General features: G+C 38.7%; 1 protein-coding gene across 1 annotated transcript in view; it reads right to left on the minus strand.

The window, feature by feature from the left end:
- The window catches only part of PCDH15 (protocadherin related 15), a 567,896-nt gene that overhangs the window by 287,711 nt on the left and 252,461 nt on the right, over positions 1 to 27,724 (minus strand). The window contains exons 13-14 of the mRNA XM_046026577.1: positions 12,289 to 12,368; positions 2,687 to 2,780 (exon numbers count right to left, since the gene is read on the minus strand). Of these exons, the coding sequence (XP_045882533.1) occupies positions 2,687 to 2,780; positions 12,289 to 12,368 (174 nt within the window). The remainder of the gene's footprint in view (positions 1 to 2,686; positions 2,781 to 12,288; positions 12,369 to 27,724) is intronic.

Below are 27,724 nucleotides of genomic sequence, written 5' to 3' on the forward strand. Positions count from 1 at the left end.
AAGAGACTATGGACTCTGAAAAACAACCTGAGGGTTTTGAAGGGTCAGGGGTGGGAGGTTGGGGCAACCTGAGGGTTTTGAAGGGTCAAGGGTGGGAGGTTGGGGGAAGAGGTGGTGGGTAATGGGGAGGGCACGTTTTGCATGGAGCACTGGGTGTTGTGCAAAAAGAATGAATACTGTTACGCTGAAAAAATAAATAAAATGGAAAAAAAAAAAAAAAAGAGGGTCAGAATTTTAAAGCCCAATGAGACCTCACTGATCCTAAGAATGAAAACACAGGGGCTGCAGGGGGGGGGGGCGGTGGGGGGGGCAAGGGCCAGAAATGCTAAGTGACTCCTGGCCAAGGGGACTGAGATACCCAAGTAAGTAACTGGAAACAAAATGCTCTAGAAGAAATTAACCTGGGCTTTCTTCTGTTTTTGATGTGGGTGAACCCATAATTCATACACTGAGATAATGTCAAATATCTCAATATACTACTTTCCCCCATCTGTTCTTTTGTCTGAGAAATTACTGTTAAGGCCAGATTTAAAGGGTCCTACTGAAACCACTGCCATTAATATCTTATTTGTAATGTGACATCTTCCAAGGCTGTGTATTATGGTTTTTTTTTAATCCTAGTAATTTTTTTCCTATCCTAATGACTGACCTGAATGCCACTCATTTATTTCAATTCACACTAATGACACTCCTTCCTCCATACTGAATAATGCCTCCTTCTTCTCAGGTCCCCCCTCATTATCGCTTAGATATGTTGCCAGTTAATCTTCAACATGTCAAATTCTTTCATTTTCTTCTTGAGAGTTGCATTGACTTCCTTACAAAGATCTGAAACAGGCACACTCTTAATTAAGGATTCTGCATATATAAAATCAATCTTGGTTTTATTTTTCTTCACACATCTAACTAGCTTCCACTGGCCCCACTATTTACCAAGATTGTTCTGTATATTTAATCTTTTACATGTAACTGTTTTACCTAATGTTTGAGCAATGGTAAATGGCTTATAATGGGCAGATTTATCAATAATTAATTATCTTTATTTATTTTTCTAACCGTTAATTAAAGTAATAAAAATGTCCAGGTAGCAAGGCTATATGTTTTGTTTTATTTTTTAAGATTTTTTAAAATTAATTAATTTTTTTAGCATAACAGTATTCATTGTTTTTGCACAACACCCAGTGCTCCATGCAATACGTGCCCTCCCTATTACCCACCACCTGGTTCCCCCAACCTCCCACCCCCGTCCCTTCAAAACCCTCAGGTTGTTTTTCAGAGTCCATAGTCTCTCATGGTTCGCCTCCCCCTCCAATTTCCCTCAACTTCCTTCTCCTCTCCATCTCCCAATGTCCTCCATGTCATTTGTTATGCTCCACAAATAAGTGAAACCAAATGATACTTGACTCTCTCTGCTTGAATTATTTTATTTATTTATTTGGGAGAGAAAGAGCATGAGTATGGTTAGAGTGAGAAGCAGATTCCCAACTGAGCAGGGAGCCTAATAAAGTGCTTGATCTCAGGACCCTGGGATCATGACCCAAGCCAAAGGCAGATGTTTAACCGACTGAGCCACCCTAGTGCCTCAGTTTATACGTCTTTATAATGGTAAGATTTTCTGAGCAATCCTCCTCAAATATATGCCCTCAACCATTTCTATCATAGAAATCAAACAAGTCATGACAAGTCATTGGGAGCCATGTTGCTATTTTAATTGGGTGAGCCTTGCCTAGATGCTTAACTGAATTTGAAATTATTTCCAGAGAAGAGTGAGTTGGTCCATAGCCATTTGACTAAAGAAAAAACTACTTTGTGTCATGGAAATGGTAAAACAAAACAAACAAAACAACAACAACAAAACAGTCTAAGGATCTGTTATCAATAACTGAAATGTTACAATGTTAAAAAATTAGAACAGTAGTGTTTGTAAGCAGGTTAGTTTGAAGAATACAATCAAATGATTTTAAAACACTCCAGAATGACTTAACAATTTTGTTATTCTTAAAACTGATTTTTTAAGAGAAAATTACATTTATCCTCTCTGGAATTATGGGCCCATTTAAACCACGTATTATTATAAGAGCTATTTAAACCACTTATCATTAATACCACTTATTATATGTATATGTGTATATATATATATATATATATATATATATATATACCACTTATATATAAACCACTTATTATTATAAGAGATAAATTACATTTATCCTCTCCAGAATTATGGGTCCATTTAAACCACTTCCATCACCAAGGATTAGTCGGGATCCTCAGTGCTCCTTACAACTTGTGGAATCAATCAACTTGGTTTCCTAAGTGCTTCACAATATCTATCCACATTCTGCCCCTCCCCCCAATAAAGTGACATTAAAGGGACTAGGTTCCAAAAGAGTCAGACTGTCAGGGGATATTTCAGAGTGTTGTGCCAATAATCACCACGTAATGCGTTTTAGACCGTTAGATTTTATTTTCCCCATCAGTTGGGTAAAATGCCAATCCCAAGTATGTCTTCTGTCAGGTCAAAAATTTCCACCACCCTGACAGATTCGGAGTACAGGTTCAACTACTAAAAGAGTACTTCTCCCAGTGTTAAGGAGCTGCTCTGGGTGAAAAGAAATTAATTTCTGGAGCATCAGACTACAGGGCTCTGTTCTTACCACCTGTTGTCCCCAGGCTGAGTACTCACCCCATCGGGCCTGCCGTCCGAAGCAGTGACGATCAGAATGTAGCGATCGGTGCTCTCCCTGTCCAGGGCTTTCCCTAAGGTTAGAATCCCAGTACTAGTGACAGAGAAAACAAACAGACAGATAAGACACACAAAGATCTTATGTCACAGGGAGGCTTCCTTCCCATCTGGAACTACTTTCCACTGGTTTTTCCCTTTCAGCAAATGTAGCCTGAATATTTAAGATGTGTGATTCTAAGATTCATGTTGAAAATTGAAAAAAAGCTTTTAAGGCTGTTGGGCTTCTTAGCAACAGTGAACAATTGCCAAACAGAAGGAGATAATCGAGCTGATTCTCCAGCCCCCAGGAGAAAAATAAAACTGTGCTTAATTCATTCTGGGAAGAAAGATATCGATCTTGTTTGTGATTATTTCAAAGGTGGAAGACTCCATTAATCTTTAGTAGTTTCATAATCCTTTGAATCAAGGAATGGTTTCTTAGAACTAATACATATTGTCATTCCCATTCATTGTCACACACACTGCCATGCTGGAAATGCAAACATCTGAATCCCACCTTTTATCAACACTAACAATTAACATCTATTTTTTTCTTCTTTCCTAGTTTCCAAACAATTGAGGCTCATTGGAGAAAATTAGAAAATATGCAGTAGAATATTAAAACTCTCACAGATATTGGGATTATTTTTGTGACATTTCTTTTATTCTCTATAATAACCATATCTGAACACATTATATTGTTTCCCAAAGGAGACTTAGACTGTGTGTTTTATATTCTATTTAAGAAAAGATAATTTTATGAGCATTCACTCTCTAATTTTATAGTTTATGAAAACAAACTTTTGTCAGATATACTAACAATTTCATCATTTTATTATTCTTTTGAACTTTAGATGTTTCTTAATTTTATTTATTATGTATAATGGGAGATGAACAGCCTTTGGACAAATTCTCATAATTTGAATATTCTAATACTACTTCTTTCCCTTTCACTGTTTAAAATAAATGCTGTTAAGTATTTAAGATTGTCTTCTGCAATGTAAATTTTTTGTGACAGTTTGGTCATTTATAATGCTCTCTAAAACAAGTTCTACATTTATGTCTTAGATATTACCACCTGATATCCTACCTGACATTTTAATAAAGTCCTGACAAACATCTATTGTAGTGGACAGGTTATAATAACATAATAAAACATTAAAACATTTATTCAAGGATGAAAAGAATCTTTTTTGATTAATAGAACACTTTCACATTTTAATACAAGTGATTTTATTGTTACAGTGGAATTTAAGCCATTCACATCACACATGGTAGTTGGGTAAAGAGACTCAACATCAATGAATCAAGGTCAGAGTCATAGCTACTCTGTTTTATTGTGTTGCTGTTGATCAACAGACTTTGAAGTTCTGAACATATGGTAGAACTATGGAAACTATGGAAAATTAACTCTACAACTTGTATGTTTTTACATGTTTTGTCAAAATAACTGAAAACCAGTTCCCAGAGTAGTTCATAACAATGGCTTTGGAGTAATTTCCCACACTCCAGATGGTTCAGATTATCTCATTCTAAAATGACTTCAAGAGAAAAGTAGGACATATGTTGCTTCTGAGACTTATTCACAAGCTACTTAAGAAATAGGAGACCTTGGGGCACCTGGGTGGCTCAGTGGATTAAACCCTCTGCCTTTCACTTAGGTCATGATCCCAGGGTCCTGGGATCAAGCCCCGCATCGGGCTCTCTGCTCAGCAGGGAGCCAGCTTCCTACTCTCTCTTCCTGCCTCTCTGCCTACTTGTGATCTGTCTAATAAATAAATAAAATCTTAAAAAAAAAAAAGAAATAGGAGACCTTGAAAACCCATCCAATGAAAGTAAACAAGAAAACTGAGTTATTGCTCTCCATTTTCCCCCCTCAGTTTATGATTCAAATTTTTATGTTCTTCTTTATACATTAAACTAGAAAATCTCTATAAATATATATAGTATTCCCATTTAGAGCTATATTATATACAAATGGCTAGTTTTTATTGGTCTGGTGATGATCATGGAGAGAGTTCTTTGCTTGAGACGATGTGTGCCTCATGTCCCAGTGCAGCAGGCAGTTAAGATATTTGGGAGATTAAGAAGGAGAAAAGGATAAGGTAGCATTTTTTGGTACTTATAATAGACTAGTTGATAGGTACACACAAGCATGTCTTCCTGAAATTCTGGAGCTAACTAGCAAAGGTAAGTCTTCCTATCAACTGGCAAGGATACACTGAGCTACATTTAAGAATGCAGGAAATCTCATGAGTCCACATAATAAAAATACAGAAGGGTCATTTCTGGTAAAACATCAATAATGGTGCAACTTAAATTTTGCATGATTGAAAATCTATCTCACAGTGGCATCAGTGGTCTTGAAGATTGCTGTCAGCATTCTCAGTGTGACACTCTGGTCCCTGTTTCTGGAGAGAGCAGAACTATCCTGATTCACAAAGAATTGTGTTTCCTGGTCTACAGTTTGCCTGAAGGAATAATGCATGCTGCTTGTCTTTATTTTGCCTAACTCAGAACTCACTGGAAGCAAAAAAGTAAGGGGTTTTTCTGGAAGACACTGAAAGGCAAGAAACAGCCTACAGTCACCTCAGGCAAAAAAAAAAAAAAAAAAAAAAAAAAAAAAAAATATATATATATATATATATATATATACACACACACATATATATACACACACACACACACATAGGGCTGGGGTGTACAATAGAGCGCTGGAAACTGGGAGGAAAAGATAGGTAGAGAGCTTCTTAGGAAACTGAGACATTTAAGAGCACCCATATTAGCTTGGGAATGGAATAGAATTGAGAGTCCAGAGATAAACCTATACATCTATGGCCAACTGATTTTCAACAAGGATGCCAAGATCACTCAATAGGGAAAGAATTGTCTCAAAAAATGGTGCTGGGGCAATTGGAGATCTCCACATGAAAGAATGAAGTTGGGTCATTTTATTACCCCATATATAGAAGTTAGGTCAAAATGGGTCAACAATAAATACTGAAACCATGAAACCCTTAGACAAAAATTTGAAAATAAATCTTCATTACCTTAGATTCGAAAATGGATTCTTAGCTGTGACCTTGAGAGCATGAGAAGCAAAAGAAAAAATAGGTATACTGGATTTCACCAAAATTAAGAATTTTTGCTATCATAAAGTGGGAAAAAGAGCACCTGGGTGGCTCAGTGGGTTAAAGCCTCTGCCTTAGGCTCAGGTCATGATCCCAGGGTCCTGGGATTGAGCCCCACATTGGGCTCTCTGCTCAGCGGGGAGCCTGCTTCCTCCTCTCTCTCTCTCTCTCTGCCTGCCTCTCTGCCTACTTGTGATCCGTCTGTCAAATAAATAAATAAAATATTAAAAAAAAATAAAGTGGGAAAAAATCCCTAGGAAATGAGAGAAAATTCTTGCAAATCATATATGTGATAAGAGTCTGCTTCCCATATGTATAAAGGACACTTACAACTCTACAACAGCAATACAAATGACCCAATTAAAATTAGTTAAAGGACTTGAACAGATATTTCTCCAAAGAAGATGCAAACATGACAAACAAGTACATGAAAATATTCTCTTCAGGGAAATAAAAATCAAAATGACAGGGAAATACCACTTCACACCCACTACGATGGATATAATTAACAAAATGAAACAAATGGGAAAATAACATGTTGACAAAGATATAAAGGAACTGGAACACTGTGCAGTGCTGGTGGGAATAGAAATAGTCTGGCCACCATGGGAAACAGTTTGGCAGTTCCTCAGAAACTAAACATAAAATTACAGTATGACCCAGCAACTCCAATTCTGAGAATATACTCAAAAGAACTGAAAACAGATTCTTAAGTACATGTACATACGTGTCCATAGTAGCAATATTGACAATAGTCAAGGCATAGAAAACCGGCCCAAATGTCCATCCATATATGAAATGGATAAAAAAAATTATATATCCATACACTGAGATATTACACATGTATGAAAAGGAACAGAGTGCTGCTATATGCTTCAACATGGTTGAACTTTAAAACAGTAGATTAAGTGAAAGAAACCAGATACAACAGGTCACATGTTATATTCTTCCATTTATATGGAATATCCAGAATAGATCAATCCACAGAGACAGGACATAAATTGGTGGTTGCTGGGATGAGGGAGGGGCCGGTCCAGAGGAACTGCTTGTTGGCTCCAGTTTCCTTTTGACTGATAAAGATATTCTGGAACTAGATACAAGGGGTCATTGCACAACACTGAGTCTGCCAAATGCCACTGAGTTGTGAACTGAGTTGTTCACTTTGAAATGGTTAATTGGATGCTATGTGAATTTCACCTCAGTTACATTAATTAGATTATAAAGAATTCCCTCACTGAACTCCAAGGCTGTATTTCCGAAATGTATGGTGTTGGACAAAAATCAAGCTTTTTGAGACAATGAGTTGCTCTGCCTAACCATGAAAGTGGTGTTCAAAGAGTTGTTCAAGCCATGTAAATAAAACATAGAGGAGGGTATCTACTTCCACACAAACCAATCTCCTGGCATGTAAAACCTGCTCCTCCCAGGAGCTAACTTCCCAAATTGTACAGTGGATTAGGAAATACTGCAGCAGCCACGTCACAGGCTGACGGAAATTCTCTCACTGGTTTCATGCTTTGTATTCTAGGCTTCCTTAAAACGTTGTCAATATATTCTGCTGGCTGTGATTTAATATCATTTGCACTTACAAGTGTCTGAGTCTTTGAGAGATTTATCATGCTGCCCATGAGCACCATGTTTCAAGCCTCATAATGATATTGAGAGAGGCTAAAGTGTACTTGAAAATGTGATTGCTTCAAGTCAGATGCAGTGTTTTGTGTTAAAGAGCGATTAGCAGTTAGTAAATGCAGACCAACAGAGGGAGGTGGGTATTGGCAGAGGTTCAGAAAAGCTGGTCGGTGGCAGGAGCTGAGGGGGTCAAGGACAAGAGAAAGCAGACCCATCTGAATACAGATTTGGAAAGTAGGGGTGACACACAGAAAACGCGAATCATTGCCTTCTATGTTATGTAATCTTCAGTGACATCCTAAAGGGCACACTGATGTGAAAAATATAATAAGCTTTAAAGCTAGAGTCAAAATGAATTTAGTCACGTAGGAAAAAAAATGCCAGGGAAGATAAAAAGATAAATTTTCAAATAAAATGCTAACAAGGGGGCACATCTAACTCTCTGAGGTTCTTCTGTTCAGCATCTGAGGCTTTCACGGTTCTATCACATCCCCTGTATACAATTCCATTCAGAGGAATTCCTCATTCTCCTTCAATAAATAACATCAATATTTGGCCATCACCCTAGAAAGGAAGTGTTGCTTTCATCTTGTTTAAATGTTTACTGATCTGTGAGTATTTGATGAATAAATATTTGCTGTATCATACGCAATAATCAACAACGACATTATGAAAAGTTGTTAAAATAATGCAGTGTGTTACTGAATCATACAGATGTGTCATTTAACCGGTGCCATGGAATGATTTTTATGACAAACCCTTGTGATTTTTAGGAACACAGACCTTTTTTTAAAGAGTGGGTTTCTTTTGTGGCTACAGGACTAATCCAATACATTAATATGAGATAACAAGCCAACATTTTCTTAAATCCATAGTAGCACTGAAACCATTCTTTATTACTACTGATTTTTTTTAGGATTTATGAAAAGTTTTGGCCTGGTTTTATTTCAACAGAACAAGGTAAACTAATGTTTTTGTAATGATGATTATTGTTAAAATTTGTATCATAGTGTAAAATAATAAAATATTTAAAGTAAGCAATGAACGTGTACTTTTTTTGTTGTTCTAAGAAGGAAAATGTAACATTATTTGTATGCATTATAGTGTCTGATAAGGTCAACCATTCTTTCTTATCTGTTATTCTCTAAAAGAGTACCTGACGTATTGAAATCCTTAAGATTCAAATAGAAGTGGTGGTGCAAATCTGCACAAGCAGCCCAGAAGTTTCAGAGAGGGAAGGGATTAAAATTGCAATTTTTCCCCTTTCAAATGTGTGGAAATATATTGGTAACGGTCTAAGATAGCCTGCAAGTCTAATGACAGCAACAACAAAGAGGTAGCTAAAAAGCAATGGCTCAAGAATGGTCATTGAAAGAGATCGTGCAAGCCTCACAAGGACGTCCCCTCGTCTAGCTGTCCTAGAAGCATTTTGCACTTAAAGAGCTGATGCACGAGCTGTGGTGTTAGGAACAGTCAGTATAGATAAGGAGGATGCCGTCTTGACATCTTTCACACCTGCAAGAACCTCTGTGACCCAGGTAGGTGTCTCTCTGGTCTCAAAAACAGAGATGAAAGAAACAATAGAGACACACTTGCTAGGGTAGACAGCACGAGGGGAGAATTTCTTTGGTCAACTTGGCAGCTCATCAACTTTCCCCACCTGTGGTTAAAAAACCTTTCAGCCTCAGGGGGAAAATAGATAAACACAGGAGTGGAAATCCCTCACAGAGAGTAAGGGCTGGGCTTCCTGGGCAGGAGAAAGGCTCACTACTGTCCTTTTCAAAAACAGCTTTATTAATTAATGTATAACTCACATGTGATCAAATTCACCCAGTTAGATGGCACATTTCAGTGAATGTTGGTATATAGTTGTCCAACCATCACAGCAATCAAATCTGGAACATGCTCTTCATACTACATCACACACTGGAAGTCTCTCCCTGTTCTCTCCCAACCCTACCCCCCAGCCCCGGCAACCACTAATCTACTTTTTTTTTTTTTTTTAAATCTGTATGGATTTACCTATTCTGGACATTTTGTACAAATGGGATCATACCCTGTGCGGTCCTTTGTGAATGACTTTCCGCTCAGAATAATGTTTCTAAGGTTCATCCATGTTCTAGCAGGTGTCAACATTAAGTTCTCTTTTATTGAGAAAATCATTATATGGATACACGTTCTGTTTGCCCATTCATCTGTAGATGGATATTTGAGTGGTTTCCACATTTTGTATTGTAAATAATCCCACTGCACGCATTCTTGTACAGCTTTTTATGTGGATGTATGTCTTCATTTCTTGAGTACATACAGGTAGAATTACAGGGTTGTGTTTTTTTTTTTTTTTAAGATTTTATTTATTTATTTGACAGAGATTACAAGTAGGTAGAGAGGCAGGAAGAAAGAGAGGAGGAAGCACGCTCCTGATGCGGGGCTCGATCCCTGGACCCTGGGATCATGACCCGAGCTGAAGGCAGAGGCTTTAACCCACTGAGCCACCCACGTACCCCGAATTACAGGGTTAAATGATAACTCTGTGTTTCTTATTTAGAAGAAATGACAAATGGTTCTCCAAAGTACACAGTGACTTTACTTCCCCTCCAGAAATATACGAGGACTCTGAAATCTCACCCATACTTCTTTTTTCCATCCTTTTTCGCTATGGACATTCTGCATGGGTAAGAAGCAGTATCTTGTCCTTTTCATTGGCATTCCTCTAACGACTAGTTATCATGAGTGAATCTCCACATGCTATTGGCCATTCATAAAGCTTCTTTGGAGAAATGCCTATTCAAATTCCTGTCCACTTTTATTTGGGTTATTTCTATGCTTATTTTTGGTTATAATAGTTCTTTATGTTTTCTAGATATACTTATGTCCTTTCTTATCTACATTATTTAAAAATATTTTCTCTCAGGCTGGGGGTGGTCTTCATTTTCTTAATACTGTCCTTTGAAGCACAGATTTTCCCAATTTTGAGGAAGTCCAACTTATCTGTCTTACTATTAATCACTTGTGTTTTTTATGTCATATCTAGGAGAGCATTGCCTAATTCCGATCATGAATATTTACTTCTGTATTTTCTTTAAAGAGTTATATATTTTTATCTCTAGTATTTAGGTCTGTGATCCATTTTGAGTTAATATCGCTAATGATGTGAGGTAAAGATTCAACATCATTCTTCTGCATGTGACCCCAAATTTCATTTATTTATTTATTTAAAGATTTTATTTATTTATTTGACAGAGAAAGAGATCACAAGTAGGCAGAGGCAGGCAGAGAGAGAGGGGGAAGCAGGCTCCCTACTGAGCAGAGAGCCTGATGCGAGGCTTGATCCCAGGACCCTGAGATCATGACCTGAGCTGAAGGCAGAGACTTAACCCACTGAGCCACTCAAGCATCCTGCAAATTTCATTTATTGTAAAGTTTCTTCTTTCCTGGTTGGATTGTCTTTGTCTTTGTCTTTTTTGGGGAGGAGTCGGTTGACCATAAATGTTACGATCTGGTTATTTCTGGACTTCATTCTCGTGATCTACACATGTACTTTTATACCAGTACCATATAGTCAAGATTCCTGTTCAAGTGTCCCTTTATTTTATTATTTTTATTTTAAAGATTTTATTTTTTTATTTGACAGATAGAGATCACAAGTAGGCAGAGAGGCAGGCAGAGAGAGAGGAGGAAGCGGGCTCCCCACCGAGCAGAGAGCCCGATGTGGGGCTTGATCCCAGGACCCTGGGATCATGACCTGAGTTGAAGGCAGAGGCTTTAACACACTGAGCCACCCAGGTGCCCTCAAGTGTCCCTTTAAAAAGTTTTATTTCTTTCAGGATGATTGTAAATTATAGCTAATTGAGATTTGTGTGTATCTACAGGGGATAATTCCAAATAGTTAAGTCTTTCCATTTTTTCAAGTGGACATTTATTCGTCTGTGAAATCCAAGAGTCTGAGAAATGCTGTTCCCAGGCAAGCTAACTCATGGTTGGAACATTCTTGCCAGAGTGAAATTACAGGTGTTCTTTCTAAGACCAGAGACCACACATGGTTCACTTGATTTGGCATGATGCACCTGTGTTCCTGTGATGAAAGTAATGTCTGGCTCATTTGTGAAAATTCTCACTTTATAATCATGGGCCCCACTCAGGTTTCCAGCCCCATGAGACAGCAACTGGGTGACTTTGCTCTTAGAGACGGGAAGCCAGTGATCTCTCTGCAAACCTTGGTGTCTCCTTCCCGGCCTCCTGGCTTTCTCCTGGTGGTGACTAACATGATCTCTGCTGCTCTCCAAGGGAAGTAGAATGACACTGATAAAGACCTCAGAAGGCTTAGCAGGGACATGGCGATGGTTTTGTGTTAGCTTTTCCAGAATATACCTACATTCCTAAAAAACTGAAGGGTAGACTTTGGCGGTCCTTTAAATGTGTCTGAATTATGCTTTGTCTTACAAAATTCTCTTTGAATGAACAATTTAGCGCCACATTACTCTTGGTAGAAATGCCCTTGTTATTATGAGTAACTGACAACTTTAAAGGGATCTAATTAATCCCAGCCTACAAATAAATGTTTCCACCTCAGTGGATTTTTACCTAGTAAAAATGTTTAAAATAAATAGTCTCCTGGGTAAGATTTCTGAATTCAGAATTATCCCCTGCCCCCAGATCTCATTAGCATTCACAGGAAAAAAAAAAAAGTAAAATAAAGCTACAAACAGCTGAAAACCTCTGATTAGAAGTCTGTTCCCCTGTCACTGGTATACTGTTTAATGTCTTCTAAAAAAATAAATTTTGAAATAACTTTTAACTTACGTTTCTGAAAGATTAAAAACTCGTTGAGGATCTCCATTCTCAATGGCGTATGTTATTGGGTCTCCCTCTCGATCAGTTGCCTTCAGAGAGAAAACATGATTGAATTATCGAGTAATAGATACAGCTCCTGGTCCATACAGCGGAATATGGGAGCTAGAAAATAATAGCACAGAATATTCACGAGACGCTTAAGGGATAAAAAGTGAGCTAATGGCAAGAGGTAAAATTCAGATTTCCACATCTGACCCCAGCATTTCCTCTCATCCGAAAGTAGCAACAATGAATAAGAATAGCATCTTCCTAATTTATACAGAATCTTACCTGGTGCAGAAATAGATTAACACTCTCTTATGGTTTCTGCATTTAATTTTAAATGAGTATATCTCTCGAGTTTAAACAAATGTGTTACACTTTGTGTAAATGCTTACAGTGTACAGAAACTCTGTTAGCCCACTGGTTTCTTTTTCTGCTGAGCATATATCAAGTCAGGAATATTTATGGTTAAGAATCCTGAATCTGGGGGCACCTGTATGGCCCTGTCAGTTAAGCAGCTGCCCTCAGCTCTGGTCATGATCCCAGGATCCTGGGATTGAGTCCTATATCGGGCTCCCTGCTCAGTGGGGAGCTCTGCTGCTTCCTCTCCCTCTGCCTGTTGCTCTGCCTACTTGTGCTCTCTCTCTGTCAAGTAAGTAAATAAAATCTTAAAAAATAAGAAAAAATCCTGAATCTGAAGCCAGAAACCAGAATTCAAAACTGGCTCCACTTATGAAATGTGTGATTATTTTTCAACCTCTTCATTTGTAAATGAGAACGATAAGAGAACAAAAGTCCATCAATATCGGGGCTTGGACTGACATGATTTCTGTCCAGGCACATAGAGTGACATCAGGTGCACTGAAAATCTCCAATAAATATTACCCTTTTTCTTCTTTTCCCTCCTTCACCAAAGTCAGAGAAGACAAAACCTAGAGCTTCTGACTTTGAGTATATATCCCTCAACCTGTCCTTTCCTCTGAATTTCAGCCATATCCTGTGTCCTTCCTGACCGCCCACTTCCCAAATCCTGCTCTCAGTCCCTCCTCCACCCTCAAGAACACCACAGCCTGCTGCTTTCCCTTTGACTGAGGTCATCCAGAGGGAAAGCAGCAGGCTGTGGTGTTCTTGAGGGTGGGGGAGGGACCAAGAGCAGGAGTCAGATTTAATTCAGCAAGTTACCACCTTTTCAGGCCTGCATTGTATTTCTTTGGAGAAATGCTTTTGTATTATGACCAATACACACTCCCTAAAATATAATGGAATAAAATAAAGCAGTAAAATACAGTGAAATAATCAACTAACTAGGGTAATACCTTGAAACATTCCATTTATAGCTAAATCTCAAATTTTAAATTGCCTGGAATTCATTTTAATAGAGACCTAAGATTAGAGAAAAAGGAACAAAATATTTTTTTAAACAGACTCAATGGAATTGATAATAGATGCTTGATATTTTCCTCTTATTTTTTGTTCTTTGCCAGGCAAGCATTAGCCAGAAAGATAAAACAGGACTACAAATAATAAGAGTTAATTTTTTTCAAGGAACACAGAATGAGGCTATATTTATTGAGATAGGGAGACTGAAAGACTCTATAAAAACTTGCTTTTTGCTCCCTTCCCTGCTTCTGTTCTTCCTGGACCTGCAGCCCCACCTTATACAGGCCTGGTAGGGTGTCCTCCTTGTAAGGGACAGGGAGGTCATGATTTCTTTGGACTCCACTAGCACGACATGTAACATCTAAGGAGTGGCCAGGCAAGAATGCCCCAATGTGGTCAGTCCCTGTGTATTTCAGACTGATGACGGAGCAAAAGGCTAGCTGAGGACAAAACATACACAGACACCCTGCAACCCTTCCTACCCACCCACCCCACACCCCACTCCTGGGAGGGACATGTGTGATATTCTTCCAGGAAACTTTCAACTATCTTTACGTTACTGCCTTGCTAGATGGAAAAACCTTAACTTGACAATGGCAAAGCCTCTGGTATCTTATAGGTCCTTTTTAGCATATGAAAGTTCTTTGAAAAACTTCCTTTTTTCTTAACTCCCCGGGCTCCCAAGTATATAACCAGCCACCTGTCACAATCCTGGAGCTGCCCACTGGTCCTGTTCCCGGGCTTTAATAAAACCACCATTTTGCACCAAAGACGTCTCAAGAAATCTTTCCTAGTCATGGGCTCTGGACCCTCACTTATATTCCAAAACCATATCAAAACCACCCATGCTGGACATCTCAACCCCAAGACCCCTGGCTCTAGGGAACGTGACTTATAGAGGACACTTGGACACCTGTCCTTGTTCTGACCCATTCCTGAACACCTGAAGGACATGCACACTACACAACAATCCTTAATAAAACCCCCAAACTCTGAATAAAGATGAGACTCCCTCTCTTTTCCTTTCTGTGTCTCCCAGACACTGTCTGTACCTTCACTGTCTTTGCATCTTCAATAAACTCTGTTCTCACCTGCTGCTGGCTCACATTTGGTTTCATCCTATGTGTAGCCACGGACCCTCTTGGCTGGTCCCCGGGACCCTTTCTGGGTCCTCAGACCCAGCCTTGCTTATGTCATTAAGAAACTGCTTTTTATCACTGAAAAGCTCCCACTAAACTTTTTCTGTCGTTTTTCTCTTTCAACCAGTCATTTTTACCTGTCGTATTATTATAGATATTATCAACTTTTTTTGTTTGTTCATTGATACACCGTTGCTGTTACTTTCTGAAAGACAATTTATTGTCTTGCATTTTCATAAAAGCCAAAAGAAATGGATTCTGAAGCAAGATAGCTTTGTGTAAGTAATGTTAAGGCCAGATTAATGCTCGCCTTTCTTCTAATGGATCGACTCTACTCTAATACTTAATATCATTGCTGAGGGATGAGAGTGCTGTGAAGGTTGTATCATTTTATTTATTTAAGTCATTATGCTGTTATGTTACTAAAATAATAAGGGGGAAAAATTCCTAGAGGATTTTCAATTTTTTTCTTCCCCATTAATTACTTTCAGTCCCCGAGTTACCTTGAAATACTTCTTCCAGGTTTTTGTTTGTTTGTTTGTTTAACCATTTAAATGCCTCCGGCTTTTAAGAAATGTGAGAGCGAGTAATTTGCCCACTTTATTCTCATGTGAAGTTGTGTCCATATTGGAAAGCCTGAAGACCTGGGATTTGGAAAGAAAATCCTTATTTGATTGTTTTGTTTCTTTAATTCTTTTAGCCAATCTTCTTTGGTTGTGCAAGGATCTGTGGCCAACAGGGTAGTAACCAAAGAGGATTCATCGTTTCTTGGTCAGCGAAGCCAGTGGGTGATGGTGATATCTGGAGCTCTGAAATCCACCCATTACATTTGTCAGCTCTTATCTAAGTACAGTAGATCTCTACTTGTCAGCACTCATGGAGATAAATTAATTCAGGTTTGCTTATTTATTTTTGAGAGATAGAGTGTTAGTGGGGTAAGTATGGAGGGAGATAGAGAGACTCAAGCAGACTTCCCACTGAGCACAGAGCCTGAACTGGGGCTCGATCCCACAATCCCAAGACCATAACCTGAGCTGAAATCAAGCCAAAATCAAGATGCTCAACTGACGGAGCCATACAGGCCACCCAATGAGAGAAATTATTTAAAAGAAGAAATAACACATAAAAGGAATAACTGGAAAAAATCAGAAAAGCAATGATTCTTGGAGTATTAAGATTTGATCATGTGCATATTTCTGACCTAAAATATACTTCTAAAAACATTTTTTAAGTAGTCCCCCCCCCCACCCCCCGCCATGGGTGCCTACGTGGGTCAGTCGGTTAAGCCCTTGCCTTTGGCTCAAGTCATGATCTCAAGGTCCTGGGATCCAGCCACATGTTGGGAATCCCTGCTCAGCAGGGAGTCTGCTTCTCATCCTCCCTCTGCCCCTCCTCCCTGCCTATGCTCACGCTCTCTCTCTCTTTCAAATAAATAAAATATTTTTAAAAATTATACAAATTATTTTTCTAAGATGAGTCTAGCCAGCCACCTCTAATTGATGGGTAGAAATTCAAGTATGATATTGAACAGTGAATCCTTAAGTTAGAATTTATTGACTACTTACTATGTGTCAGGAACTATACTTGCATGCCTTGTGTCATTTAAACCTTACAGACCATATAGTAAATAGGAAATGCAAAGGACTTCAATTTTAGGAGCATTTCTTCCTTCCTTTTCTTTTTTTAAAAAAAATTTATTTATTCTTCAGAGAGAGAGGGAGAGAGAGTGAGCGAGCACAGGCAGGGGGAGCAGCAAGAGAGGGAGAAGCAGACTAACCACTGAGCAGGGAACCCAATGTGGGACTGAATCCCAATACTCTGGGATCATGACCTGAGCTGAATGCAGCCGCTTAACTGACTGAGCCACCAAAGCATCCCTAATTCTAGGAGTGTTTCTGTCACCACTCCAATTAAAGTCCCCTATAACTTACTTAATTGGAAGATACATTTTTCTTTTCTCTAATGTGGAGATAATAGTAATGTCCATCTTAAAAAGGGAGGGGTAATGTCAATGTTTTCCATACAGAACAGAAAGGAATCTGTCATCTTTTGTGCAAATGTATTTTCTTTTTTTATATATTATTTTATTTTATTTTTTCAGTGTTCCAAGATTCATTGTCTAGGCACCACACCCATTGCTCCATGTAATATGTGCCCTCCTTAATACCCACCACCAGGCTCACCCAACCCCCTATGCCCACTCCACTCCAAAACCCTCAGTTTGTTTCTCAGAGTCCACAGTCTCTTATGGTTTGTCTCTCTCTCCAATTTCTGATCAGTCAAGTCCCATCCGAGCCCTCTGTGCAAGGTGTGAGAAAGTATGAGAGCCGTGGTCTTTGGGACAGGGTGAGGGGGATGGCAGGGTTTACCGGGTGTGAGCTCCAGAGTGACCCCTTACCTCTCAGGCCAAGATGCCTAACTACAAAAGGAAACTGACAACAATAACACCTATAGTGTTCACTCATGAACTCAACAAATAGTCATGAATCACCTGCAGTGTGTTAATGAGCCCTGAGGCTTCCACACAGACAAAACTCTGTGAGCAGCACAGGCAAGAATTCTGCCTTTGTGCAACTTACACTGTGGTAGAGGGAGTCAGAGACAAAACAAAATAAGCCATGAAAATATACAGCTTTCAGATATCTGTAAGTGCTGCTAAAATATAGGGCACTTTAGGAAGGACAGGCAGGGAGGGGAGTGAGAGGGCTTGCAGTCATCAGTAAAGCTATCAGGAAAATGTGAGGGGCCAGAGAGCAAGTCCTGTGGGGAAGGGCATTCCGCAGAGGGCACAGCGAAGGAAAAGGCCATGAGATGGAAACAGACCTCGTGAATTCGAGGAATAGCGAGCAAATGGAAACCAGCTCTTTTGTTTCGCCCAGGTACACAACCTGAGGTTAAATACCCGGGGTCAAATGATTGAGTGATGCTCACTTTGCACAGTTAGTAAGACGTGGTTGCTGGTCTGCTGATAGATGTTTTAACAACACTGTGAACTACAATCAAGCCAACTGTCCTGTGATGTCCTGTGATGTTTGCTTTAAAAATCAAGGCCAGGGGCACCTGGGTGGCTCAGTGGGTTGAAGCCTCTGCTTTTGGCTCGGGTCATGATCCCAGGGTCCTGGGATCGAGCCCCATGTCAGGCTCTCTGCTCAGCGGGGAGCCTGCTTCCCTTCCTCTCTCTCTGGCTGCCTCTCTGCCTACCTGTGATCTCTGTCTGTCAAATAAATAAAATCTTTAAAAAAATAAAATAAAATAAAGATCAAGGCCACTTCTGTTTCCAGTCTGCTCAACCAGGTAACTCACCGCATATTATAATTCAGGTTTCCCATTTGTCAGAAGCACCAAGAGGGACACAAAAGTATTTATCTCAATATGCATGGTGCTTAGACACTGGAAAAAAGGAATTTTGAGAAAGAAAACAAATCTTCTCTAAACTAATAATCCGTTCATGTTAAAGACGAATACAGCCATCAAATACCATCTGGTAGACTGCACTACAGGCACACAGAATGATTCTGCGCATTTCACAGGACATTAAGACGAAGCACCTGCCCTGAGGGATTCTAAAATAGATAAAAATCAACCGATTTAGATGATCTTTTCTTTTCTCACTTAGGCAAACGAGTTCTGATTTATGTTATTAAACCGCTCGAGAGCAAAAATGGAGGTTTTCAATTCAGGACAGCAGCATTTCCGAAAATGTGTGTGTGTGTGCTCCTGATGTCTAACTACCAGTCCATTACCAAAATGTTAATGTTTGTGAATCTATTTCGATGAATTATGCAGACTCTTTTAGGTCAAGAAGTGCTTTTTTGCCATGTATGATCTTGATATAAAATTTCTTTCTGGAAATAAGTTCTTTTATGTAAAAAAATCAATTTATTGAATTTTCTAAAAATAAAAAATATATAAGTAGTTTGAGAAGTAAGATACAGCATAACATATCTGAAACTTGGAAATGCAGCTCACATAGAGTGTCCCTGTGATACATGTGCATACCTGAAGACCTTCAGTCTTGTCCAGCTATTAATGATATTTCTCATTGTTCTCATTGTTTCTTGGAACCATTTGGATAACATTTCCTACCCTCCCAAGACTTCTATGCTGCAACTGATCTTTTCAATGTCCCCAGTAAATTCCTGTATTAGTAAAATTACAGATCAGTCCACAGTATTTGCTTCGGTGTGTTTCTTTGTTCTGTCTGTTTGTTTTTAATATGGCCTCTCAGTAGCGTTAGGCATAACTGACCTCTCCCTTCTCCTTGACACACTTTTTTCCCCTCAGTTGACTTCAGGACATTTCTTCTTCTGGGTCCCCATTCCTGGTCCTCCTCCTCTCCTTGACACCTTAAAATCAGCCTTTGGATATCTTCTACTTTCACTCCCTTAAGAACCTCATCCAACCTCAAAGTTCTAAGTAGTGTTTAAATGCTCAAGATCCCAAATGTGTATTTCTAGTCCATACTTCTTCCCCAGACACATACCAAACTGGCTACTGAATAGCTTTAATTAGATGTCAAAAGACATTTCAAATTTAACATGTCCAAAGTTGAATTATTCCTCCTCTGACATTCCTTTCATTCTGGCTATTGGAAATACAACCCTAACAGTTGCTTGGGCTGTAACTTAGTAGCCATTCTTCACTTGTCTTCTCTCCCAAATCCAATCACCAACAAATCCTTTAGTGTCTACCCACAAACAGAACAAGGTAGAAACTACCTCTTGTCATTTCCAGAAATATCACTCCAGGCTAGTCCGGACTACTGAAATAACACCTGAACTAATTTGCACAATTTCTCACGTAAAGGATCACATATGATCCTTTAAAATTTTAAGTTTATTCGTGTCACTGCTCTATTCAAATTCTTCCATTAGCACCTGTTTCCACTGAGAGTAGTTAATCTCCACACATCACCAGTTCCCGGGTAACTTCATTTCTATATGCTTCCTCCTCTCTTACTCGACTCCTGTAGCACTAGTAGCTTCACTGTTCCTCAAACACACCAGGCAGGCCTGAACATTCGGGCCTTTCCATGGGAACCTGAAGCACTCTGCCCCAGATGCCCACATGGCTCATCTTCTCACCTTCTTCAATTCTTTGCTAATGTCTCCTTAGTAAAATCATCACTGATCAAATTGTCATCCCCCATATACTCCTCTCCACTCTCCCTCATGTACATTTTCTTTTTAAAATAATTTTTAAAAAATTTTTATAAACATATAATGTATTATTAGCCCCAGGAGTAAAGGTCTGTGAATCGCCAGGTTGACACAATTCACAGCACTCACCATAGCATATACCCTCCCCAATGTCCATAATCCAACGAGCCTCTCCATCCCCCCCTCCCCCTCGGCAACCCTCAGTTTGTTTTGTGAGATTAAGGGTCACTTATGGTTTGTCTCCCTCCCGAGCCCATCTTGTTTCATTTATTCTTTTCCTACCCTCCAAACCCCCCATGTTGCTTCTCGACTTCCTCATATCAGGGAGATTATATAATAGTTGCCTTTCTCCGATTGACTTATTTTGCTAAGCATAATACCCTCTAGTTCCATCCACATCATCGCGAATGGCAAGATTTCATTTCTTTTGATGGCTACATAGTATTCCATTGTGTATATATACCACACCTTCTTTATCCATTCATCTGTTGATGGACATCTAGGTTCTTTCCATAGTTTGGCTATTGTGGACATTGCTGCTATAAACATTCAGGTGCATGTGCCCCTTTGGATCACTACATTTGTATCTTTAGGGTAAAAACCCAGGAGTGCAATTGCTGGGTCATAGGGTAGCTCTATTTTCAACTTTTTGAGGAACCTCCATGCTGTTTTCCAGAGTGGTTGCACTAGCTTGCGTTCCAACCAACAGTGTAGGAGGGTTCCCCTTTCTCTGCATCCTTGCCAGCATCTGCCATTTTCTGACTTGTTAATTTCAGCCATTCTGACTGGTGTGAGGTAGTATCTCATTGTGGTTTTGATTTGTATTTCCCTGATGGCAAGTGACGTGGAGCACTTTTTCATGTGTCTGTTGGCCATCTGGATGTCTTCTTTGCAGAAACGTCTGTTCATGTCCTCTGCCCATTTCTTGATTGGATTGTTTGTTCTTTGGGTGTTGAGTTTGCTAAGCTCTTTACAAATTTTGGATACTAGCCCTTTATCTGATATGTCGTTTGCAAATATCTTCTCCCATTCTGTCAGTTGTCTTTTGGTTTTATTGACTGTTTCCTTTGCTGTGCAAAAGCTCCTGATCTTGATGAAGTCCCAATAATTCATTTTTGCCCTTGCTCCCCTTGCTTTTGGCAGTGTTCCTAGGAAGAAGTTGCTGCGTCTGAGGTCAAAGAAGTTGCTGCCTGTGTTCTCCTCAAAGATATTGATGGATTCCTATCTCACATTGAGGTCCTTCATCCATTTCCTCATGTACATTTTCACATAGCATTTATTACCTCCTAAAATTCTATATAACTCATATGTATTTTATTAATTTTCCCTTTTTTTTTTTACTAGAATGTAAGTTCCATGAAAGCAGATCACTTGTTTGCTTTGTTACTACTGTGCTTTAGTATTTACAGTTTGGGCTTTCCTTTACATTTCCTATGGCCAAGAGGTTAAGTTTAGTGTCATGAAGGAAGAACAGTGATCCAGTTTGTTTTTGTACTTCGATCAACTATATTTACAGTAAAAAAGAAAAAAAAATGTACTTTGATCTTTATCTTCCATACTTCACTTTTGTCTGTCTCAGTTTCTTCCAGACTTGAGTCAGAAAAAGAGATTGTGACAGAGAATACTAGCTCTTGTTACTACTGCTTATTGGTGGCTGCTAATAATTTCCAAAGGTAATCTGATAATTGTGGAGAGGTATTTGGCTCTGGTCAGTTCTCAGCACTCAACATTTGGTAATAAACCAAATAGATACAATTCAGAAACAACATTTTAATGCTAAAATATCTTAAAAAAATAGATTGGTTTGGTTTTAAATAAATTGAAGAGAGAGAGAGAGAGAGAGAGAGTGTGTGTGTGTGTGTGTGTGTGTGTGTGTAGAGTGGCGGGGGGATGTTTCCAGGCCTATGGAGATCTGAAGGCCTACAAAGCCCCTACTGAAACTCTTGCACACTAGTGCAAGGGTTTCTCAAGCTGTCCCTCACAGTCTAAATACTAGTTCTCATTAAAACCAGATTTTCAAAATAGTGGAGTTAATAGAGCCAGGCCAAATGAATGGAGTAAACATACAGCTAGCTAATGGTCTGACAGTACTGAGGGAAAAAGAAAAATCTACTTTAAATAAGAGCATGGGTATCAATAAGCATAGAGATCTGTTAAGCCTCACACACCACAATACCATTTGTTGATATAGATGTAGAATCTAATTTAGAAACTAAGAGTCACATTATCCTGTGTTCAATAAGCCAAAAAAATGTACTGGGCAACAATTAAAAAAACATATATTTAATGTTAGGATTAGGAATGATTTAAGTTATGTATAACAGCCCCTATCTTTGAGAAAATTCCAATCATTTGTGATATTAATACCAGGAAAGAGTTAAATAATGTTCAGTATACTTTGATTAAACCTATACTTATAAAAAATAGCCCAACGTTTATAACCATAAGGTTGAGGACCTAGTCCCAAATATCTCATTTTTAACTACCTGAATTGGGGTCTATCTCTGAACCTACATTCTCAATCATTAAATGGGTAAATAACACTTGAAATGTGTTGTATATATAGTTGATGTAGAATCAGATGAGGCAACAGATGTTTAGAAAACTCTAGAATTCTATTCAAATTAAAAGTCTCATCTAAGGAAATAATTTATTTTGGTATCTAAAAATCTTGAGCTTTAAAGCAAAAAATAAGGGGGGATGAAAGCTGTCACTTATTAGCTATGCAAATAACTAAACCTATTTATGTCTCAGTGACTCCATGTATGATATTGAAATAGAATGGCATCTAATTCAGGGTTGTCATGATGCTTAAGCAGTGGCAAAATAGTTCATATCTCAGATGCAGCTTAGTGCATATCGTACACTCAACAAATACTGTTGATGTTAATATCAAGAAAGAAATTGCATCCAACAATTTTTTTAAAAATCTGTAAAGTGTTTTTTTTTTTTTAATTTTAATTCTAAATTTGATTTAAAGCTCTCTCTCTCTTTAAGAGAGGGAAGTGAGTGCAGAGAGAGAGAGAATCTCAAGCAGACTGAGCACAGAGCCCAATGTGGGGCTCAATCTCACGACCCTAGATCATGACATGAGCTGATGCCAAGAGTCAGACACTCAACAGACTGAGCCACCCAGGTGCCCCTGTACAGTGTTTTTAAAGTCAGTCATCAATGTCAGCAATAGAACTCATTGGATAGAAGACTTGACCAAGTAGCATACATGATAGGTTACCAATATCAGCAAGATATAAAATTAAAAATTTAAACATAAAACATAACATTTCCCTCTAGTCACCTACGTATCAGAATGTTTAATCAGAATGCATCAGAAAGCACAATCTTGATTAGTTAATGAATTAATCCTGGAAGGGGAGGGATGGGCTGGTGAGGGTGGGGCATAAAGAAATGATGGGCAGAAAAAAAGTCTATCAACACCTGGAGCTAAAAGGACAAATTCAGTGAGATCCATAATTCATAGCAAATAATACCCAGTATAAATTATTCTAAGTCAATAAGCAGACCCAACATATCAAGAGTATTCTCTTGATACATTTTTTGCAGTACTTTTTGTATTTGAAAATGAGCAAAAATACAGCACACAAGGAAAATATTTCAGGAATGGCTGAGTGAAGAGCCCTGTGGACCCTCTCCCATGAAAATAACCATGACTACTAAAAAATAGTTTAAAAAAAAAGTCTCTGGAAGTTGTTCAAACAAGTAATGAGAGAAACATTTATTTTAAAAAATCTACAAAATCTCAGTAAGAACAGCAGGACTGTGGCATTGGAACAATAAGGTGTTTCCCCTCTACCTCTCGACCAGCACAGTGAGAGAAAGGTCTACTTGTAGCAGGTGTAAGCAGAATCCCTGGACTCCTTCTCCCCCCCCAGAGCCAGTGTTGACTATGGCAGCTGCCCTGGAGCGACAGGCCAACAACATTCCTTATCCTCTGCCTGTCAGTCCATGTTGCAGAAATGCACAATCTGCCATCTGCTAATCCTTTCCCTATCTGTAACGGAATAAAATCAGAAACCAACAACATCAAGTCTCAAAATTCACATCTATACAGGATTGAAACACGGCACTTAGAGGCAAAGAAGACAACACAAAGGATATCAGAAAAAGCTTCCAAATGAATGAAAATTATTTAAAAAAATCTGTACTAAAACACAAGCAATAGTACAAGGCAGCTCTTGGAGAGAAATGGATAGGTGTAACCATCTGTAGTACAAAGGGTAAGTTCTCAAGTCAATGACTTTTCATCTAAGACAATGGAAAAGATGAGTACAATAAACCTATAGCAAGGAGAAGGAAAGAAATAAAAATTAAAGTGAGAATTAATGAAATAAAAATAAAAAAACAGTAGAGAATAATCAACGAAGCCAAAAGTTGATGTTTTGAAAAGATCAACAAGACTGACAAACTTCTAGTCGGATTGATAAAGAAAAAAAAAGAGAGAGAGAGAAGGTTCAAATTACTAAAATCAGGAACAAAAGTGGAGTTGTCATGACTGGCCTTACAGCAATAAAGCAGATTTTAGGGAAATATGATGCAAAACTGTATCCCAACATATTAAATAACCCTGATGAAATGAACAGATCCCCAGCAGTACACAAATTACCAAAACTGATTCAAGATGATAAATACAATATGGATAGAGGTATAATGAATAAAAAATATTAAATTAGTAATCTCGAAAACAAAACTATAAAAAACTGCCTTAAACAAACAAAAACAGGCCCAAATGGCTTTACTAGTGAATTCTGCCAAACATTAAAGAATTGACAGCATTTTCACAATCTCTTCCAAAATACTAAAGAAGAGGAAATACTTCCTAATTATAGGAGGATTGTATTACCCTCATACCAAAACCAGATGAGGTATCCCAAGAAAAGAATGCTACAGGTCAATTTATCTTATGAATATAGAAGTAAAAATCCTTAACAAAATACCAGCAATTCAAATTCAGCAATATATAGGAATGATCACACATAATGATCTAATGTGATTTGTCACAGCAATGCAAAGTTGTTTCAACATAAGAAAATCTATTAATGTAATAAACAGATTTTTTTTTAAGGGTCATCTAGAAAAATCAAGAAAAGCATTCGACAAAATCTAATACCTTTTGTGATAAAAATGCTTAATGAACAAGGAACTTAAGGGAACTTCCTCAACCTGACAAAGGACAGCTACACAAAACTCCAGCTAGCTTCATAGTGATGTTGAAAGACTCACAACTTTTATACTTGGGTCAGGAATAAGACAAAGATTATGCTAAAAACTATTACAACATTCTTCTGAAAGGTCTAGTTGGAGTAATTAGGCAAGAAAAAAAGATGTAAAAGTCATCTCAGACAGGAAGAAGTAAAATTAACTCCATTTACAGATGACATTATCTTTAAATAGAAAGTCCTAAAGAACCCACTCAAAAACGATTAAACTGATAAGTTAGTTCAGAAAGGATACAAGATACAAGACCAATATGAAACTATCCATAGTAGTTCTATATCCTTGTGAGGAATGATCAAAAATGAAATTAAGGAAAAGATTCCAGTCTGTAAACTGAAAAAAACAAAATACTCAGGAATAAATTTAACGAGAGAAGTAAAAACACTGCAATTTTAAAATTGTAAAACATTGTTAGAACTGCCTGACATGGGGAGTCAGAGTCTGGGTGGGCTGTTGGCAGCCTGTCATGGGGCATCATACCCATATAGGACCAAGGGCACTCACAATGCCTGGACCGCGACAGTAACCTAGGAGAATAAACCAAGCTTCTGTGAGAGAGAGTGGTGGCTTGGTGTGGTTGCAAAGCCCAAAGAGTCTTTGCATGGTGTGCTGTCCGCTGTTGAGCTATGAGGTTATGAAGCTGTCTGCATGGGAACGGGGCTGGTAGGACATCAATCTCCGGTGGACTATCACAGCACAAGTGGAATGAGGAAGGGAACTGTTTAGTATATGATGGTAGCAGCTGGTAGTGAGATGTGCCTGGACTCGGTAGGAAAGGTATTTGCAGCACACCAGAGTCCCCATAGGGTGGGGAACACATCAATATTGGGAGAAAAGGAGGGACAATCAGGTTTGTGGCATCAGAACGTGAGTGGGCTGAGGAGGACATCAGCATGGGGGTCAACAGGAACTGGTTATATTCAGTAAGTAAATATACTAAGGATAAAAGGGTCAGTTCTCTCATTGTAGCAGTTATTAACTATATATATATACATATATATATTTATATACTTCACAAGTTATAAAATGTATATATACAATATTACATATAATATGTATATGTATGTTACACAGACATATATGTAGGCATAAACAAATACAGATGCAAATGAATGTGTGTCTACACCACATATTTATGTATGTGGTGTGTGTAGAGACGTGTGTGTGTATGTTTGAGCACACTCATGCGTGCACACAGAGACAGGTACATATATTACCAGCTTTGGCCATTGAGAAGGCCTGGAAACAGAGCTAGCCAAGAGCCATGAACATTCTGTGTCCTCAATCTGGGTTTCTAAATGCCACCCCCACTTAAAGACACTGGAACTTTTTAGAGAAATGATTAGACCCAGGATGGGGTAAGAGAAGGCTAAAATGGGTACTCAAAACATGACAGGGCCATGCGCAAAGGACACAAGAGCCTGCTCACATGGGCTCGTCAAGGCTAATTCTGGGACAATTTGAGCGTTGGAATAAATAATGGTTGTCATGGTGTATAATCAGCCAAAGCAGATAAATTTTTGAGTTCATATTGGTATCAATAAATACATGAATAAATACACAGGGGAAAAAAGACATCTTTCCTTTCAGTAGAATGCCAACCAACCACTCTCAAAGAGATGATGCAATTAAAGATCATCATTTGGCAACAGTTGTAATAATACTTCAGCTGAAGGACATCAATTGATGTTAAAAAAAATGAGGAAAGATAAGTAAGGGAAGAACATTTGCATAATCTCAAGGTGAGTCATCCACACACCTGAAGGCTGGTGCAACTCAGATCAGGTTATCCAGAGCAGCGTTCCCTGGAAGGGTCCCCTGTAAGCCATCTGTCATCCGACGGAGTCAATGAGATGCACGCAGCATCACTTCACTTTTGCGGAAATACCCATGACTGAACCAGTCACCAAGAGACATCCACCACCAGACTGAAGGGACATGTAGAAAATAAGCTACCTGCAATCTTCAAAAGCTTGGAGCCGATGGAGGAGACCAACAAGGCATGACGCATCAAAGTCACACATGATCCTGGCTGGGGTCATTTTGCAGTAAAGGATGTTAGAGCGTAACCGCACAAGTTGACTGGCATCATAGGGCTACACTGTAGGACTGCATCAAAGTCACTCCCCGATTTCCACAGCAGTGTGGTGGTTATACAGCAGACCATACTCTTCATGGGAACTGGAAATCATACTTGGGGAATGGATAGCCTGCTGGGCACTAATACTTAAATGTTCTTGTAGGATTCTCACATTTTTTTTCTGCCAAGTCTTAAATCATTCCAAGAGAAAAATTAACATAAAATAAACGTATGCATATGATGACAATGACAAAGTCACCTCTACACACACACTCAGGCGCCTTACATAATCATATGTGACCGGGATGGGAAAACATGGTTAGACGCACACCACTGGGTTCACTTGAGCTCTCTCGTGAAGGAGGGCTGGGGAGTTATTCCAGGGCAAAGGAGGTAGGGAATCAGAGACGAAG

The sequence above is a fragment of the Meles meles genome, chromosome 13 (assembly GCF_922984935.1).
Source record: "Meles meles chromosome 13, mMelMel3.1 paternal haplotype, whole genome shotgun sequence".
NCBI lineage: Eukaryota > Metazoa > Chordata > Mammalia > Carnivora > Mustelidae > Meles > Meles meles.